Source organism: Rhipicephalus microplus, chromosome 9 (genome assembly GCF_043290135.1).
Source record: "Rhipicephalus microplus isolate Deutch F79 chromosome 9, USDA_Rmic, whole genome shotgun sequence".
Classification (NCBI taxonomy): Eukaryota; Metazoa; Arthropoda; class Arachnida; order Ixodida; family Ixodidae; genus Rhipicephalus; species Rhipicephalus microplus.
The window spans coordinates 82740116-82758769 of NC_134708.1; the positions used below are offsets into that span (position 1 = coordinate 82740116).

The window sequence follows — 18654 nt, forward strand, 5'->3', positions numbered from 1 at the left end:
CTGAAGTACGTGTGGCAGGTGTGACGTCCTGCCACATGATCTGCTGTGTAGAGGTATCAAAGCTGTGCTCGCCCAGAGTTTCACCACTGCGGTGTTACATGAGTGGGCTAAAGCAAACCAGTAATGAACACTCCTGCATGCCTCTGTCAGACTTTTCACTGTACTCAGAGACCGTCATAATATTGTATGCATGAGTACGAGATGATATTGCCACGTTCCTTTCCTCAAGTTTTGTTATCACCCTGGCACACTACGTTCAGTGCAAACCGTGCCTACGATGTTTGAGAAGCCTCGAGGCTGTAGTAGATGCTTTTGTTAGGATCACGCCCACTTCGTGAACATTACAGATCATTCTAGAACCTACGTTGCCGCTAGCGATAACGCTAGAATATTCGATGGCAAGGGTATAAATGCCGACATCCTTTGCCGCTTGTTGACGGCCCGATGCTCTGCTCACCGCTATCATTGCCAGTGTCTTGATGTAATCAACTTTCCTTTTACGTAACCGGAAGCTCAGCTCGAATAAACAGTTTGTCATTCAACCTGCAGTCTGCTCCCTTCATCCACGTCATGACCCCGTGACAATATGAGCAACAACTACTGTCAAGTGTGCCAACAACTTGCTATACTTGGCAACAACTCATCTTGACATAAGGGTGAAGGCTTCAGAGGCGGGGCTTCCACACATTCCTGTTGCTTTACAAGCAGTCACGGCAGCTTGCAACTGATTTTTCTTTTGATTGCACGCATCAATAACGTGTCTAGAAAACTATCTACATCAAGTGAATGGGAAAAAGTTTCAACAGTTCAGTGTACATTTTAATGCGAAATTACAATAACATTTCTCTAGAAAAATTAGAACAGCACGCTTGCGGCACTTTCGTCCACTATGTTATTGCCAATATGTTTACTTTAATAAATGGGTGTGCTTAAGCTTGTGTGAATAGTTGAATGCTTCGAATATTTGAACGAATAGCAGAGTATTCGAATTCATTTCGATTCAAATTTAAATTGTTGAAGATTTCAAAGTATTCGCAATGAGCGAATAAATATATATTATTCTGCATTTAACCACCCGTAAAGGTGGTTTCACTGCAGTAGAGGATGCTAAGCCGTGAAAGCATCTAATAAAAAAAAATGTGTTTTGCCATGAAGCTTCACTGCAACACATTTTGAGCATGGCCAAAAAACGCTGGCGATCGGTGGTCGAGGATACCGAGAACACGCGAGTCAAATATTATAGCGCAGCATGCGGCCTGCAATTCACAATAAATTCTCATTCAGCTAAAAACTGCTCTCTTCTCTCCGCAAATGACGCCACAAGCTCAAAAAGCACTCGTCACGATCGTTGTATCAGCAATTGGCCGATTCGAACATGGCGCACAAAACTATTAATGGGGCCGCCACTTGGTCACGCATATGTGCACAATCACTCTGAAAAAGACGCCTATTCAAAGAAAAAATAAAGAGAAAAAGTGAAGATCACAAGGCACACGTGACCTATTTTCTTTCCCCGTTCCATACCTCCCTGCTTAGCTTCCAGCGCTTTCATCTGGCTGAGAAGAGAAAATGCAATGCAGCGTGCAACGACTGTTTGCAACTCTGCTCGTACTGGACGGATTCTAAAGCTTTTCACTGCGGTAAATTTGTGAGGCATTGAGCTTTTTCTGTGAATCCATTCCATAGCTACTTGAAAAAGAGTTGCAGGGCCTCTTTAATTGAACACATTACCTTCAAATGATTCATCCTTTTTCCAAGCTTAATAGCTTGTTATGACAGCTTATATGCTAAGTATAACAAATTTTAAAATGGTGCATAATTTACAGGTTATCACTCGCACCTTACTGAAAGTCAAATCCTGCTACTACTGAAAGTTGTTTTGACTTCCTTTGAAAAAAAAAAAAAAAAGCACTTGCTGGAAGGCCTTATTTTAATAAAAAAATATTGTGCAGGCTAGGTTATGATACATAAGCCCATTTTTCTTTATATGTCTTATTACTGTTTGAATTCGATTTGAAATTATTTAACCAAACTCACTATTCGCTTCGAATTCACTTTGAACCTTAAATTCATTACTCGCACAAGCCAGCTGTGCTGAAAATGTAATGGTGTTTCAGAAATGAAAAAAAAAAAAAACGGAAAGAATTCTCGCCACCTCAACAATAAGTGTATTTTACCCACGACTTTTAGCAAGTGCTTGAGTCTCATCGTAACACAGCATTTATTTCAGCAAGACAAATGAGAAAATTATCAGTAACTTGAGTACTGTCTTTTTGGCACGATAGCAGGCATTTGATTCCGTTCCGTAGCTCCACGGCACTATCAAAAAAAGTTGACACTAAGTGCCTGCAAGCGAGTGTGTGGGCTCCTTGTCCCTTTTTGTTGCGCGTTAGACAACAAGTTTTTATGGCTAAATGCTATGTACCTGCCATTCTTTTCAAGGACCTCGCTGGCCCTGGTGTAGTGCAACAATTTATCTGAAGATAACCATGCTCACAATGTAGCTATGTATAATTGCCACATGCAAGTTAAATAACCTATGTATGACAGTGAAACCACACCCAGTCTTTAGAAAGTAGCATTTATAATGAACCTGAGTGTATTTCCAGAATGTGGTTTTGTGTTGCGTCTTCAAAATGCAGCTTCAGCTCATTCCCACAGTAGAGAACTCGGTTCCTGAAAAAAAGCAACCCAAAATATTTCATTTTCACGTGCGTTCAAGTACCATTGTATAATGTTAAGGCACAAAGCAACTTAAAGGAGCACTGACACAAAATTTCAAAAGTGAGATAGGTTTATGTGGGGACATACACAACATCCACGAGATATCAAGGACAGATATAACCTAGAACATATCAAAAATAAATTTTAAAGTAGGTACATGCCACGCAACTGAGCGAATTGCGGAGCCCCTCGCCACGCTGACATCAATGCAGGAGCAATATAAACAAGCCTACATCACGAGTTCGTGTTGGCTGGCTGCTGGAACGACCTTGTGCTTGCGCCACCTGCGATTTCCTCCTCAGTGCTTGCGGCTTTGTATGCGCTGGCTGTCAATGCAGCGCCCGCTCGTGCACACCCGCGCACACTCTTGCATTCAGTCCCCACATTGCAGTTTTGTGTGGTCATGAGGCAAGCGGTGTTTACCTTGTCCCAGGAACTGCTTCTGCCTAGCTCGGTGCTCCTTGAAACCGAAACTAAGACCTGGCGCTCTAAAAATGTCTCTAAATTAATAACCGTGGTGCACTCACGCAAACAAGGTTCCAGCCGTGATAAGTGGGTCATAAACTACGTATTGCAAAAAAAAATACAGTGCGAAATTTTTGTGTCAGTGCTCCTTTAGAATCTTATTGACATGTTTCCTAGACTGTTTTTTCTCTGTTGGCTGGCATTTTATACCTGGTGTCAAGGAGTTTAAAAAAAAATTATAAAGAATCTTTATCACGCAAGCAACTTCCCCTTAATTTCACAAGCTTTCAAAATCTGAATACTATGATACGAAGCATGCTGGGGTTGTTGAAATTGAAGAGTCGCACCTTCTTTTTTTTATTCACACACACACAAAAAAAACATTCATTTCAACTATGAGGTTTTACATCCCAAAACCACAATATGATTATGAGCGATGCTATAGTAGAGGACTCCGGAAATTTAAACCATCTGGTGTTCTTTAACATACACTGACACTGCACAGTACACGGGCCTCAACCACTTCCCCTTAATCGAAGTGCAACTGCCAGGGCCACGATCGAACCCACTGGCTTCGAGTCAGCGACTGAGCACCCCAACCACGGATCCAGCATGGCAGACAAAAAAAAATGACGAGAAAAAAAAAATCTGGGAAAAGGTGGCGGAGAGGGGGGGGGGGGTATTCGAAGAGCCCTGTAGGCATAAACATAAATATTGGCTTTGCAGTCTTATAATCCCTCATAAACAACGCAGGTAGGGTGCCCCAACTACAGCAGAATCTTGGTGATATGTACAAGTCTCAAGTGAATCAAAAATATCTTTATCACCCGAAACTATGTGTAATAAAGAAACTAGCAAAACTGGTTTTTCAACCACAGTATATGAAAGCATTAGCCGTGCACATGCCTTCGAAACTAAGTCGCCTGTTGCTATCTGTGATTGCATCTGTCATGGTTTTTTCGGCAGCATTTGCGGAAAGCAGCGTTGCTCTAACTCGATGAGCATTGATCGTGCATGCTTACTTTCAGAGTTTTGTCAGTTTTGTCGTCATACAAGATCGCGTCAAGAGTGGCCACAAACGTCCTTCTGAAGCTTTGAGCAAGTTCATGTCACTCAACGACGTGCCATTGTGTTCAGAACATCCGAATTTCGGCCATAAAACTTAAAACTTCCAAAAATTTGTACAATTGAGATATTACTGCACGTTCACATCAATGCCTCCTAATTCGTTTAAATTATGATGCCATAGTGCGATAGTCCTCCAAAATACATAGACTAAATGGAGTTAGATTTTTGTCAATTCGCCAAAATACCACACACAAACTTTGTTTTCTGTAAGATCTTCCAGCCAACCAACCGTACCAATGTAAGATATTGTCAAAATCCGAGAGATCTGGCAGGTATGCGATGAGCAGCCAGACACATGCTCAAGTTGTTCAGCGTTACTGGAATGAATGCAGTTTAAATTTGTCCTTACGTGGTGAACCTCTCATGTTGATGCACTTCCTTTTTGTGTAAAAAATTGCACAGCAAGCACTGCAAATTTCGGAAATGGTAGGAGTCATGCGAACTCATGACTGGCTAATCGCAGAATTCCTGTCAATAGGCACCTACCCAAGCTAGTTGTTAAGTTCTTCTTATAGTACCAAATACTATAGTTGTTTTTTGTTTATTTGTTTGTGTGATTTGTCCCCAAGTACATTTATTGTACTGCTTTAAAATTTTCTGTATAACAACCCTTATGTAATGCCTTCTGGCCTTCAAAGTGGTAATGATACAAAATTTTTCAGTTGCTTTTTTTTGCGTCAAATCAAAGGCCACCCTCAAAGAGCCTAGGAAATGCACTGCCAAATGAGTGCACCCTGAAAAAGCAATAACTACAGTGCATTTTTGAAATCTAGTTTTGGGTCGCACTATACCCTGACGTCACAAGGCGGTACGAGCTTCTCATCAAGTGCTCACGCAAGTTACCGTGACATTCCCACAGCCACTTCGCACCATGGCTCCAGTGGTGATGCACAAGCGGCCATTTTGAAAGTTTTAGAGCCTGATGCCATCACAACTAGCTAGCTGGTTCGGCTCCGCGGTTATTACCTTAAGTGTAATAAATGAAATCAAATGATACGGGTGGAACCAAGGTGACGTGCTTGATGCAGCAGCAGCAACAAACAGACAACCGAGCAGTGCTATCAGCATTTTCCTTAGCAGCTGCAGTGATGGAGTCCAGTTAGCGAAATAATAAGTACCCGTAATGAAACCAATGCATCTTCTAGTGGACTTGTAACAAAGCTAATGTCAAGCCAAAAGAAGAATTACGGTAAGTGCATTTCAAAAAGAAAAGAAAAAAAACACAATTACATTGCTTTACCTTTGCTTTCCAGGTCTCTCATCTCTAAAATGTTGCTTTTAAGCTTGAGCTTCAGGATTTCCCTATACAACTCATCCCTAAAAGAAAAGAACAGGGTGAAAACATTTGAAGTAGGATAGGGACAGTGATTTTTTTTCCTCCTCATAAGCCCTTACATTGGTACCATGAGCAATTATAAATTGGCAAATCATACTTTTACAATCTTACATGCTTCTCTTCCGGCCTAGAAAAGGGCAAAAATGATCATTCTTTAAAAAAATTTAAAGCATACCATCAATTTAAAAAAAAACTAAATGCTTTCTGATCCGATATTTCATGGCAAAGCACTTGATCACCGAGTCATACTGCAGCTACTGTAGCACTAGCGAAAGTGAGATGAAAGCTGTTTCATATTTAGGGGATTAAACCCTAAAAAATACTATATGATCTCAAAACCATGATGAAAGCAACAAACATATTGACATTCTTTTACCATCCCTTTAGGACTTGTAGATTATAGATCCTTCCTGCCTCGGCACAGCAACACAGACAGTGTCCATAGGAATTACATTTACACAGGTTACTAATAAAAGCAAACCTTCCCTAAAACATGAAACTCTAAAGTAGACGCAATATTTCTTCTTGCATAGCCACTACCAAGTAGTGGTGCGTGAATATCTGATTCAAACAGATTATCCTCAATTCATAAGACCTTTACTCTTCAAGATATTTACAGACCCCAAATTTTAAAACGTATTCAAAACACACTTCCAAGAGGTAGCGAGTAATATAAAAAAATTTTTTAACAGTTCAAGTGAAACATTCTCAGAAAAATAATAAAAAAGCCTGGTTGATTTTTTTTTTTGCCCTTTTGGTCTGGTCATAAACCGCATTACGGAGTTTTCAAATTTATTACAGTCTGTTGACATTCTTCCAGTGATGGCATGCCATAAAATATTGATCTATGGTGACATCAGCATTAGTGAATCTAGTAGATCAACATCACTACCCTTTCCTTCATTTTCGCTAAACAGGATATTATCTAAACTGGCACTTAAAAGTGAGGATCGACTTGCTGCTTCAAGGAATTGGATTAAAGGACATAGCTCAGTGAATAGGAATTTCAAAACTGCACAAAATAAATCAGCTAACTTTGACGCTAAGAACACCAGAGGCACACGTGCACCTCAGCCTCACTAAAGAACAAGATATAGAGTGCTTATCAGCAGGGATGCAGTACGAAAACAAATGCAGATAGAGAGTGCTTACCGGTGGTTTGCATCCTTGATACCCATCTTTTCCAAGCTGACATCATTCAGTCGCACCAGCGATCGACCTACAATGCAAGAATGAACAGTCTAATACAGGGATGTCAAACTCATTTCAGCCAGTGGACTTCAGTCACACAATTTAGTTCCATCAGGACCAGGACAGGAATGAATGTACCGTGAAAACTGGAATATAGGTCAAACTAAAGAAAAACGCAACGAAAAGTTCATTCTCATGTTATAACCGGTAATTGGCAGAAAAAACTGCGGAAGCCTCGCATTAATGGGCAGCCGAAGTCGAAATCCTCCATTGCCATCGAGAGCATCAGCAGCGGTGCTGTTGGGCAAGGCTAGGCAAGGCCTACAGTGTTCTAGCAACACCATTTTGCCTCAGTTATCTGCTGTCAGTCAGCTGTTTTCTATTTCCTTCAAAGTGGTAGTCGACAGCAGTTTACGATAGGCTTTAAAGGGCCCGTAAACCACCCAGAGGTCAAAAATCAGTTGTTGCGGGAAAATCGCGCACGAGTGAACAACGAACACGGAGACGTGAGAATTTTTCGAAACGGTGCCGTAATAGAGGAGTTAAACGCGCTTGATTATGAAAACCACGACGATCCCTCCTTTCACTCTTTCCTGTGCTGCCCTAAATGATATCCTATCCCAAAGCCATTTTGCCCTCTTGCCGAGCGCCCCTTCAATGCTCCTCCCAATCTCGTGTGGCATACGTCATCACTGACACACTGCTTTAAACACCGTCTACTTCAGTAATGTATGCTGTCGGGCTAGCTGGTGTGTAACAGTGTAAAACATCGTTGGCACAAACTTGAAAGAAGATGAAACAAGAGACATGGAAAAAATGCACACTCGCAACCGACTTTTATTAAACTGAAGTTCATGTTCTGAAACCCTCACACATGCGTACAACCACACAAAAAGTTCAAACAACTATAAACACAGCCTATCAGATAAAAAAGCAAATTCATTATCATACAATGACAGCGACGGAACACAGTTTCGCTTTTCCATGTTTCTTCTTTCGTCTTCTTTCAAGTTTGCACCAACGATCTTTTACATTGTCTACTTCCGGTTTTCGCGACTCCGTTGGTTGACTCCGGTAGTTGCATTGTAGCTGCGTGCTTGTTGGCGAACTGCGGCTGCCATGCCTACACGAATCGTGCTGGTATAAACCCTGCGTTGCGTGCACACTTTTAAAGGATCGCCAACATGACGGAACCGTACAGGGACATGCCATGCCAGACAACCACCGCAGCTGATTCGTGAGTGGCAGTGTGGACAACAAGCAGAGTAGACAGCTGCTTGCAGACTGATTGGAAGTCGTAGGCTCTTGCTTGACCAATCACACGATATTTGGATCGGCGCCTCAGAGATATTGGGACGGCGCATGACGCGGAGGCATGAAAGGCCGAAAAGAAAAAGGAATTGTTTCTTGAAATTTGTGAGGTGCCGGCTGCTCGTAGCGCTGCCACGTGTAAAACCGTTGATCGCGACATTTTCCACACGACGTGCGTGTTTACTTAAACGTTATAAAAATATCGGAAGTTGTTTACGGGCCCTTTAAAAAAAAGCTATCGAGTATGTCGAAGCGCACAGCAACCAGGCGGCACAAGGGAAATTCGGTGCATCAGAGAAAAGGGTCCGATACTGGAGGAGCCCAAAAGCAGCACATCACATCCTGCAGCAACCCCCCCAAAAAAAACATTGTGTCGTGGACGGACTGCAGTGCACCCCAAACTGCAAATGCTACTCGCCGAATTCATCAGGCAACTGCGTGCAAGGCCCCTACTCGTAACAGCGGAATGCAACCGCATGAAATCTCTCGAGATAGGGTGCAACTCTGGGCTCACGAGGGTGCAATTCAAAGGACCACCATTGTAGATGCGCCAATATATAAAGCGGAAAGGCCTTTGCACATGAAGCGGCATACTTCCGTCTTTCCGCGAATGGTGCATCAGTAACGCATTGGGTGGAACGAAGGATGATGCACTCTGGGATTTAACTACGTAAGATTATTGTCCAAAAAAAAAAAGAAATGTCACTACAGTGTAGCTGGTTGTGTCACGTATTTACCAAAGTAATGGTGCGCTGGAATACTTGGCGATTTTTTTAAATTTCCTTTTCAGAGATTCAAGTTTTGGGGGGTCGACCTATATTCCGGTTTTTACGATAGGCATATGTGTGTGTTGGGGGGTGGGGAGGGATAGTTTGGGCACACTGTCAGCAAGCGTTATCAATACAGGTCATTTCTGAAGAACATTCGGAGCAAGGATTCCAACAACATATTGATATTGATCTCCAAAATGACTAAAGCTGGACGTGCATTCTGAGGTGCAGTTTCTGCTTTACGGTCAAGTTTGAATACATGGTGGCCTCGCAAAAACGACATATTAGGACAGTCATGTTTGTGTAACTCACGCACATACTTATTGAGAACATCAAAAAATATATATATGGGATGAACACAGCCATGTGTGAGCAACGGGCTGCAGGCGAGAGGTCTCCAGCCCACGTGTTTGAGCCCCTCGACCTAATTATACAAACATAGATAGGTCAATTGCTTGCACAAGAAATACTGAGTTTATAATTGAATTGAATGAGCACAAGTAAATAATCACTGATTTTAGTGAGGTGTTTGTGAAAATTCTCTAGCAGCTGAGAGTTATAAAAAATTAATGGAGTATGTTTCAAATGTGATGCGTTTACAGTTGATACTACGACAGCGCAGGGAAGGAGTGTAAATTTATGGGCTTGGTCTCCTTTGTCAGACGCAACAATAATGAGAACTTGCAGACAATGATGCCAAGAGAAGTACATATAGGCGGTGTTATCAGAAGTGATTGTAATGCAAATGTGAAGAAAAAGTTTACGAAAAGATGACTTGCCACTAGCATGATCCAAACCTGCGACTTTTGAATAACGCGTCCGATGTGCATTCCCAAATTATCAAATGGCAACAACTACGATTTACTCATGCATCACTATCAGCTTGATCTAATGAAGTTCTCTGTATAACACATCGAACTTTTTTAGAGACTTTTCTTTAAAAAAAAAAGCCCAAGAAGCACCTTGGTCCTCTCTCAAAACTACACCGCAGTTGCATGAGAGTGAAAATCAAATCTCAAGCATCTGTCATATCGTTTTGTCTTGGAGAACGTAACAACGCTGTAAAGAAATATCAGATCAAATTATGCACTTTTAACCCAAATGTATCAAGCTTCAGTGAATTTTATGCCTCAGCATAGTTTGACACAACTGTTGCATTGCTGCTGTGCTTTATGGTTTGTCCTATTAAATCAAAGCATCAGTCACAGCCTCGTTAGCTACACATTTACTGTACTTAGTTATATACAGCACAGACGCTGCTACCGATGCTTTTCTAAAAGAGGCCTTTGTTTTTAACAAGCAACAAGGAGGTCCGCACAGAAGCTTGTGTGCCCCAATTCTGATGCCAATGAGACCTCCACGAAATTAAGTTATGTCAGGAATTAACAAATTGGAGACAGATGGATCTTGCTACCAACTGCAACAAAACATAACAACCAAACTGCCCAATCTTGCAAAACAAGTTAACCACATATATGCATAAAATTTTATTTATTTATTTATATATTTATCTTTTGAAGTTGATAATTCCTATTACAAGACTTTATGACCATTACCATGCTTCACTTCTTCGCAACTCAGTTAATATTACATGAGAAGAAAGCAGGCTAAAATGACTCGGTTCAAAATGGTTACGACAACGCTAAATGTTTAGTGATTTAAGCAATTATGCTTGCATAACCACTAACTGAAGTGTGCACACTGTATTAGCACTGCATCCACATCACTTTTTGTCCTTGTCCTTTTTTGGGCTAAAAAGTGAGGTGTAATAGTTAATAGTGGCTGAGCACATCACACTGCTCCAAGGCACAATAAGCAATATGTCTGTGCATGTAGAGATGACTTGCTAACACTGCACTGCACTGCCAAAATCCATGAAGAGAATGTTCTGTACACCTTCGATCTGGAAATTTATAACGTTTATTGCTCCCAACACCTTGCTCGATAACACTAAGAAAATGGGATTCTTGATATAATATGATAACTTATCACATTAATTCGTCTGTAATTTATTACTTTCAGAATGTGAAACAAAGCAGAAACAATGATAAAAAAAACGAATCGCACCTGTGATTTCATGATCGAGGAAAAGTGTTGAGTACGAGGTGTAATGGTTGATGCAAACACGCTTCATCCATTTCATAACGTGTACGGTCTCCCAGAAGAAGACTGGCAGTGGTCGGGCGCGCTTGCGCTGTGCCTCCTTGTCAGCCGTTGCCGGTGAGGGTGGCGCTGCTGGAGAGGCAAACGAGTTGAAAATCAGCATAATGCGAGACGCAGTCACATCATTAGATGCTTTGCCAATCCCGATACTATGATCCACTGGACTCAACTGCCCTACAGGGTGACACACAATGTAGCAGTTCCATTTCAGTTATTTCTGTTTTCACGCTTTGTCGGATGTTCCTGTGGAATGTTACCAACATTATCACTGAAATAGCCCGATTGTTACACATGAATGGTAAGAAAATTAAAAAGAATAGTGTGACAAAATACTGCCACACTAAGCTGTCTTGTTCTACTTAGGTGTCCTTTCAATGATTGTGGCACATCTATTACAACAGTGAAGTGCTGTAACAAAATAGACACTGAATTTGGGTATAGCCAACATGTCAGTTTGCCAATACAAGGGCTTGACATATGGGGCATTATGAGTGAGTTTACTCTGAAAAACTCCCACGCTCCCTCATGAATTAATCTAAGACCGACTTGTTGAAGGCGATTTTTTTATTTCTTAGAAGATTGTACTCTCTCCTCTCCCAAAAGCTTGCTACAACTAACATTATTTCGTACCACCTCCGCGATTAACTCGCCTTTGACCAAGCTATGATGTGATGTCATGACATTATCACGTGGCATCGGGTAACAATATGACATGACAAATTTTCAGGATGAGTGAAGTTATTGAAATTTTTATGCTATGTTTAGATCATTAGACGTTTGGTACTAACAGGCTGTCATATATGCACTTGAGTTTCACGTGAATTTCGACCAACATCTTTTACCTAGTTTTTTTATTCCACCATTTGTGTGGATGGCTACGTCTTAATGTCTCGTCAAATCTTGAAATTTCTTTATTTAATCAGTGATGTTCCATGCTGGGAACTTTTCCTTTTTTAGGGAATTTTCGCCTGTGATGTTAAGGCAAAGGCAATTTTCATGATGTTACAGGAAATTTCAGGATTGGTTAAATTCTTCTATGACATTGGATAACTAGCGGTCACAGTGCACTTTCATCTGCTGTAATCAGTTCTGGCGCATGCACCACGCAAGCATAGCCCTTGATGTTTGTTTCTGATATTTACAAGGAGCGATTTCTAGTTCGCTATTGGTGTTGGACTTGTAGCCCACAATGTGCAGTGTACTACCAGTATATATAAATAAATAAAGCCATGCCTTCGTTGTGCGGCAGTGGAGGGGCTAGTCGTGACTGCAAAAGTCATTAGTATGTCAAACACGTGTAATTATAGTATGTGTGTGTGTGCATGGGGGCGGAAATCATTACTGTTGTGCAAAGAATTATGCTGGAAATTGGGACACCGTTTGCAGGGAAAAATCCCAGAAATAGAAAATTGTCATGTCTCTGAATGGGAATTCTTCGGCGTAGTACGAAACATCACTGTACTCAATGAGACATGTAAAGCTTTTACCAGTAAAAAATAACATTTTACCATTTTACCTAAAGTGCTACTTCCTTAGCCCATTTGCAATGAAAGCAATAATGTATATTATATACGTAAAAACCTTGCCATTGTGATGCTAAAAGCAGAGCCATGATTTATTACATTCCAACACTTGGCCACTTCTTAGGCCAATGCAGCACACAAGGGAAGAAAAGATTACCTCTGAGAAAGCTGAATCAGATTCATAAGATCGTTGCTGAGTGACAAAGGATTGAAAACAAGACACAAAGACTTCATAAGAACTTGTTGTTGGGCAAGTTGGCGATCACGTAGCATGGTGACTTTAGCGCTAGTAACAACTGGTTTATTGCAAAGAATGAAATGAAAAAAAAAAAAAAAATATATATATATATATATATATATATATATATATATATATATATATATATATATATATATATATATATATATACATATATAAGGGAAAGAAGTGTATACCTAAAGGCTTGTTTTTCCGTGTTTTGACACAATATTAATGAGATTTAACAGACAGTAATGCCAAGGAATGTATAGGGGAAGTTATTAGACCCAGTGGAATGTAAATAAGAAGAAAGAAAAGTGGGTGAAAAAATAACCAGCCGTGAGCAGGAATCGAACCTACGACCTTCGAATAACGCGTTTGATGCTCGAACACGTTATTCTAAGGTCGTAGTAGGTTCGATTCCTGCTCACGACTGGTCATTTTTTCACCCACTTTTCTTTCCTCTTATTTACATTCATTGGTTCTAATAATTTCCCCTGTACATTCCTTTGCACTACTGTCTGTTAGATCTCATTAATATTTTGTCAAAACACGGAAAAACGAGCCCTTAGGTATACAACTCTTTCCCTTATATATATATATATATATATATATATATATATATATATATATATATATATATATATATATATATATATATATATATATATATATATATATATATATATATATACCAAGATGTACAGACATGGAGAGTGCATATCAAGGCGACATCACTTCCATTGGTGTGCAATATGAAAAAGCCTAATGTCCTTTTTGTACAAGCACGTAGACGTGTCAATAACACAGTTACTTGCTCTCTTTTTTATATAGTACACCTCCCAAAGTTCACAAGCTGATTTGTTCCAGCTGCTATTTAGAATCTTGGCCTCTCAAATATCGGCTCACACGTGGATTTTCGGCAGTGGGACAGAAGATGGGCACCATCTACTTTCTTTAGATTTTGCGCATGCTTCCTTAATAGGTCAATAGGGCATTTACTTGCAAAAGCTAGTCTTTCCAGTGCCCTGTACAACAACGTGAACTTTCTAGAGTAACTTCTTGGGAAATAGCCAGTGCCTCTGACAAAAGCTTGTATAAAGATGCATCAAAGGGAAATGTATAAAGTTTAGATAACTAATGTTATGGCTGCTGAAAGGCCCCGCACAACATACAGTGCCACAGCCTGCGAACACCGCTCATGCTTTACGGTGACATACGCACGTGCGTCAAACCCACTGCTTTCTCCTTGGGGCTTGAGCCGGCCATGAATTTACTTAATGATCCCCGGAATACAGAGACCAGACCTACGGACACATGTCCTAAAATAATTATGTCTATTCCTACTGGACCAGAACTACAGTAACCACGTGCTCACCTACACGGATCGCTTGACTACATTGTCTAGTTCTGGTGGAGCATTGGTTATGCCATCAGAAGTGGTAACTCTGCGTTTTAAGACTTTGCATGCAACAACGTTCCACGGCGGCAGAACTTGCGGCTCTGCGTAGTGCACTGGAACTCATAAATTCTAAAGAAAGAATAAGTAAATGGAGTGTGTTTTCTGACCCAAACCCGGCATTGCAGTACCTGCGGTCAGTTCTCGGGCATGGATGTCACGACCAGTTGACATATGAAACCGTGAAACTTCACCGCCTCTTAATACAAAAAAGCCACAATATCGTCTATCAGTGGTTACCTAGGCGCTGTGGTATCAGCGGGAATGATTCTGCAGGTCATGCTGCTCGTGTGTCACATCAGGAAGCAAACAGTATTACAATTCCGCTTTCAAGAACGGATTCTGCGAAGCAGGTTCGTCAACAGGCCAGCTGTCTCGCACTGACTGAAGGAACGCACCAAACATATGGCACACCAAACTACACAAACTTAACCCTTCTAGCCTCCATCCGGCCTACATTAACGTGAAGCTTTGCTTTTCTATCGCCTTTGGCTGGGGGTTGCTTTCACGAAAGCATATACCTCATTCACCGGAATGACTGACAGTGCGGCATGCGATGTTTGCGGCACCGACGAAAATATCAAACGCCTTCTGTGTCACTATCCTTGATTTGCCTCAGAGAGACAAATACTTGCCAATGCATTGCGGCGACTGGATGACAGGTCACTTTTTGTGCAGGTGCTATTACAGCACCGTTCACATCTCTCAACAACTTACAAGGGAGTCAAAGCCCTCTTGTGCTTTTTGAGAACGACTGGTTTGTGTGAACGCCTCTGACTTGTGGTGGAGTTCTACACACTGCAGTTTTTTGTTTCTTCCCCTTCTCTTCCATCTCAACTTTCTTGTCCCCTTCCTTAATACCCAGTGTAGGGTAGCCAACCAGATGTCTTTCTGATTACCTTTCCTGCCTCCTCTTTTCCTTCAAAACATAAGAGAGTATTCTGGCCACAGCCTTGTTGAAGTGCTTTACACGTTACTGCTGTGCTCTGAACTATGTTCAGGGTCTAAAACTGACGCTGCCATGGCTTCAAAGCAAAAAAAGTGCCATTAAATGCACCGTCATAGTTGGAACAATGCTGGAATATTGCGTCAAGTAGGAAACTTTACACTCAACAGTTAGCTGAACTGTATGGCAGATGACATAAAGTACTGATGCACTGTAGCACCATATTGGGCAACTGCTGATCATCAGGGTCGTGGTAAAACACCTCCAGTGCTGCGTTTTCCAAAACAAATTAACTTCACGCAAAGCGAGACTATAGAGAAGGCACAATAAAAGGAGAAATTCTCTTCCCAGACTACTGAAAAAGGGGCAAATCCAGCCACTCATTATATGGGGGGCGTGGTTATTATTTTTTGTTTTTACTACTCTAAGAACTCTCTCAGAGCATAAATAATGTTAATGTGTGCTCAAAGTGCTCCCGCTCATTTGTCCTAATTGAGGATAGCAGATGAACGGCAAGCACTGAAGAGAAGGAGGGGGGTGCTGACAGGGTTTGGGGGGGGGGGGCGATCGCCCCTGCCACCCCCCCCCCCCCTTCTGGATCCGCCACTGAACTGAAATGGGGCCGCCTGTCACAAAAGTGATTTTACTAGTTTCGCTACCACGCGCGAGTCGTTTGAATATAGTGGCTACAGTTTTAGTGAAGCTAGCCCGATAATCTGTTCACTGTAATCGACGTTGCTCGAGAAGTGTCACACGCGCCAATAACACTAGCGTTTCTGCATGGCAACTGAATGCCGGCTATGACAGTTTTACGATGGCGTTGACGCGCTCGCTGTGTGCGTGATCCGTTGCGAAACCTACATGACAACAGGTTGATCAGATTGAATAAACTAATTCGACATCTAAAACAGGGTGCGGACGTTCTCGTTCAACGGCTTCTGTCCAGCCGAGTGTAGTTGCAACTATTCGATCGCAACGAGAAACAAAGATCGCGTACTTACTCGGCTCTGGCTGCCGATGTTTGGCCATGGCTCCCACCCGGCAAAGTTACTCGACCATGAGGGCGTTCGCTGTAAAGACGGCAAGCCTCAGCACAATGGGCAGCACACGCACTGTTGATGATGGTGCTTAAAATTTCGACCCACTTACCTCGAAGCCTGCGGCACAGTGCACAGCAACAGGCGGCCGAGGACACTGGACGAGCTTGTAAACAAAAAGCACTCAAGGCTATTGTGACGGGTGTAGCAGTCCAAGCTTATTTTGACAGTAGGCGGGATATTTAAACCAGCAGTTTTAGGAGGCTCGATGGCTCTTTCTCTTTACACACACTTTGCGCGGGCTATGTTGAATTACATCAGTTAAATGTTCAGCAACATCAGCATGACGGTAGTACAGCGCTAAAATTTCCAGCTTAAACGCGAAAAATCGGGAAAGACGCAGCATCCTGGTACAAAGAAGGATACACAAGATCCAACAACCAAAACAACAACAATAACAATATCCTATTTAACATGCCCAGGAACAACCCTAAGGCCTTAGTGCTGGCGCAAATAAATAAGAATCAACACCAATAACTAATTGTAAAAAAAAAATAAACGAAGGCAGCGTAGAGCAGGAAGTATGAACAAGAAAAAAGAGAAATGTGAAAATAGCATCTCGATACGACATTGTTGGAATACGTGCTCAGTTTACCACAGCACAATAAGCAGCGAGGTACAAGGTAAGGTGAAAAAGAAAGACTGAGTAAAGGGTTTGCACAATGTGCTGCAACATATGTTAAAACAGCGCGAAGCTCGAAAACAAACACTGACATGCATAGGCGGAGAGTTTGCATTTTCCTGGAGGAGTGTGGACCCTATATGCTCTTCCAGATTGCTATATATTCGATATATATCCAAATGTCCAGCGCCAAGGGTGGCAGGCTGGAGTACCCAAAATATTTCACCTGCCCCCCCCCCCCCCCTTCCCCGAAGGAACTCATCTATCGTGGGTGCCCCCCCCCCCCCCCGGTAAAATAATCCCGGCATCGCCTCTATAATATCTGGGAATGAAATGAAAATTTGAAGGCTCGTTTTTTTTTTTGTTAGACGCAATATTAATAAGAACTAACAGACAATGACTCCAAGGAAAGTATGGATATTATTAGTAGTAAACGCAGCGTAAACGTGAAGAAAATATTACACCATCTCCCCGAAGGGGACCATGGGGTGATGCGGAGCATCGTGGAGAGTTTCAAAGGTGTTTTTCAACGTGTTTACCGATTTGCGGTGTTACCTGTGCGGTGAACCTTACGTGTCATTACGTTTGTTAACTTGGTTCATGCTCACGCATCGCGTGAACGTTGTGTTGTAAATTCCCGCGATGCTCTGCATCACCCCATGGTTACATTTGGGAAGATTGTGTAATTTTCTGGTTAACGTGCACGCTGCTAATTTTTATTGTTCAACAACTCGCAGGAGAAATCTTCCACCGGCACTCATAGAGTTTGAAACTCTAAGCCGGCACTACTTTGGATGTGAAGATCCAGTGCCTCTATATACGGGGGTGGGAAGTGAACGGTTGTGCAGCGCAGGCAGTTGGTTTTTTCGATCAAGAAACTCGCTAGCAGACGCTGCCTGCGTTGGCTTTGCAAAATGCCGCGGGGAGGAATGCCTGGATGAGAGAAGGGAGCGAGCATAGGTCCCAGCGTCGGCGTTACGAGGCAGGAGAGGGGGAGTTTGAGAGAGGAGAATCTACCTGCGAGGATTTTTTGTCCTACCAGTAGCAGTAGATTGACCACATCGCTGTTGAGTGACGCCTGTGGTCATTTTCTGTCGACTTTTACCATCAAGTTAAAATTATATTTCCTTCCTTATGGGACAAATGCACGCTTGTTGACTTCAATGTGACGAATGATCTCCTTTGCGCCAAAATAAAAAAAAAATGTTTTCCAGCAGAATACATTAAGCGGTTTTCTGCTTTTTTTACTTTCTTTTGCACATTGAGAGATGAGTACATGAGGGCTGCGACACGATCTTTTTAGGGGGCGAAGCTCCTTATCCGTGGGTCTTGCGTCCGCGATGTATGTAGCAGCAGCAGTAGTAGTAGTAGGGATAGCTGTCGTGGTAGCTCAGTGGTAGAGCATAGAGTGGTGGAGCATGTGGTAGAGAGTGGTAGAGCATAGAGTGGTGGAGCATGTAGCAGTAGTAGCAGCAGCAGTAGTAGCAGTAGCCATAGTAGTAGGTAGCCACCTCCACGGACGGACTGGAGGAGCGGCACGCGTGCACCCTTTTCAATTGAACAGGAAACCCGCGCACATTAATCATGAATAAAAAAAGATAGTTGTTTCTGATTAAGTACCCTACAGAGGCGAGTATCGGTGACATAATCTGCAATAAAATTTGATTGAATTTGATGCTTA

The 18654-nt window shown here is 42.0% G+C and overlaps 1 protein-coding gene across 2 annotated transcripts; it reads right to left on the minus strand.

Annotated features, from left to right (window-relative positions):
- Positions 1-2564: 2564 nt before the first annotated feature.
- Positions 2565-16499, minus strand: ave (sterile alpha motif domain-containing protein aveugle). Of its 2 annotated transcripts, none has more exons than XM_075873992.1 (6): positions 16404-16499; positions 16256-16324; positions 10993-11157; positions 6806-6872; positions 5558-5634; positions 2565-2676 (listed from the first exon to the last, which is right to left on the minus strand). In XM_075873992.1, exons 2-6 carry the CDS (start codon positions 16281-16283, stop codon positions 2645-2647), a joined length of 369 nt encoding a protein of 122 aa, XP_075730107.1. In that variant the 5' UTR covers positions 16284-16324; positions 16404-16499; the 3' UTR covers positions 2565-2644. The 2 variants fall into 2 exon arrangements, with proteins under 2 accessions (XP_075730107.1, XP_075730105.1); XM_075873990.1 differs by having other exon boundaries at positions 10993-11160.
- Between the last annotated feature and the right edge of the window lie 2155 nt (positions 16500-18654).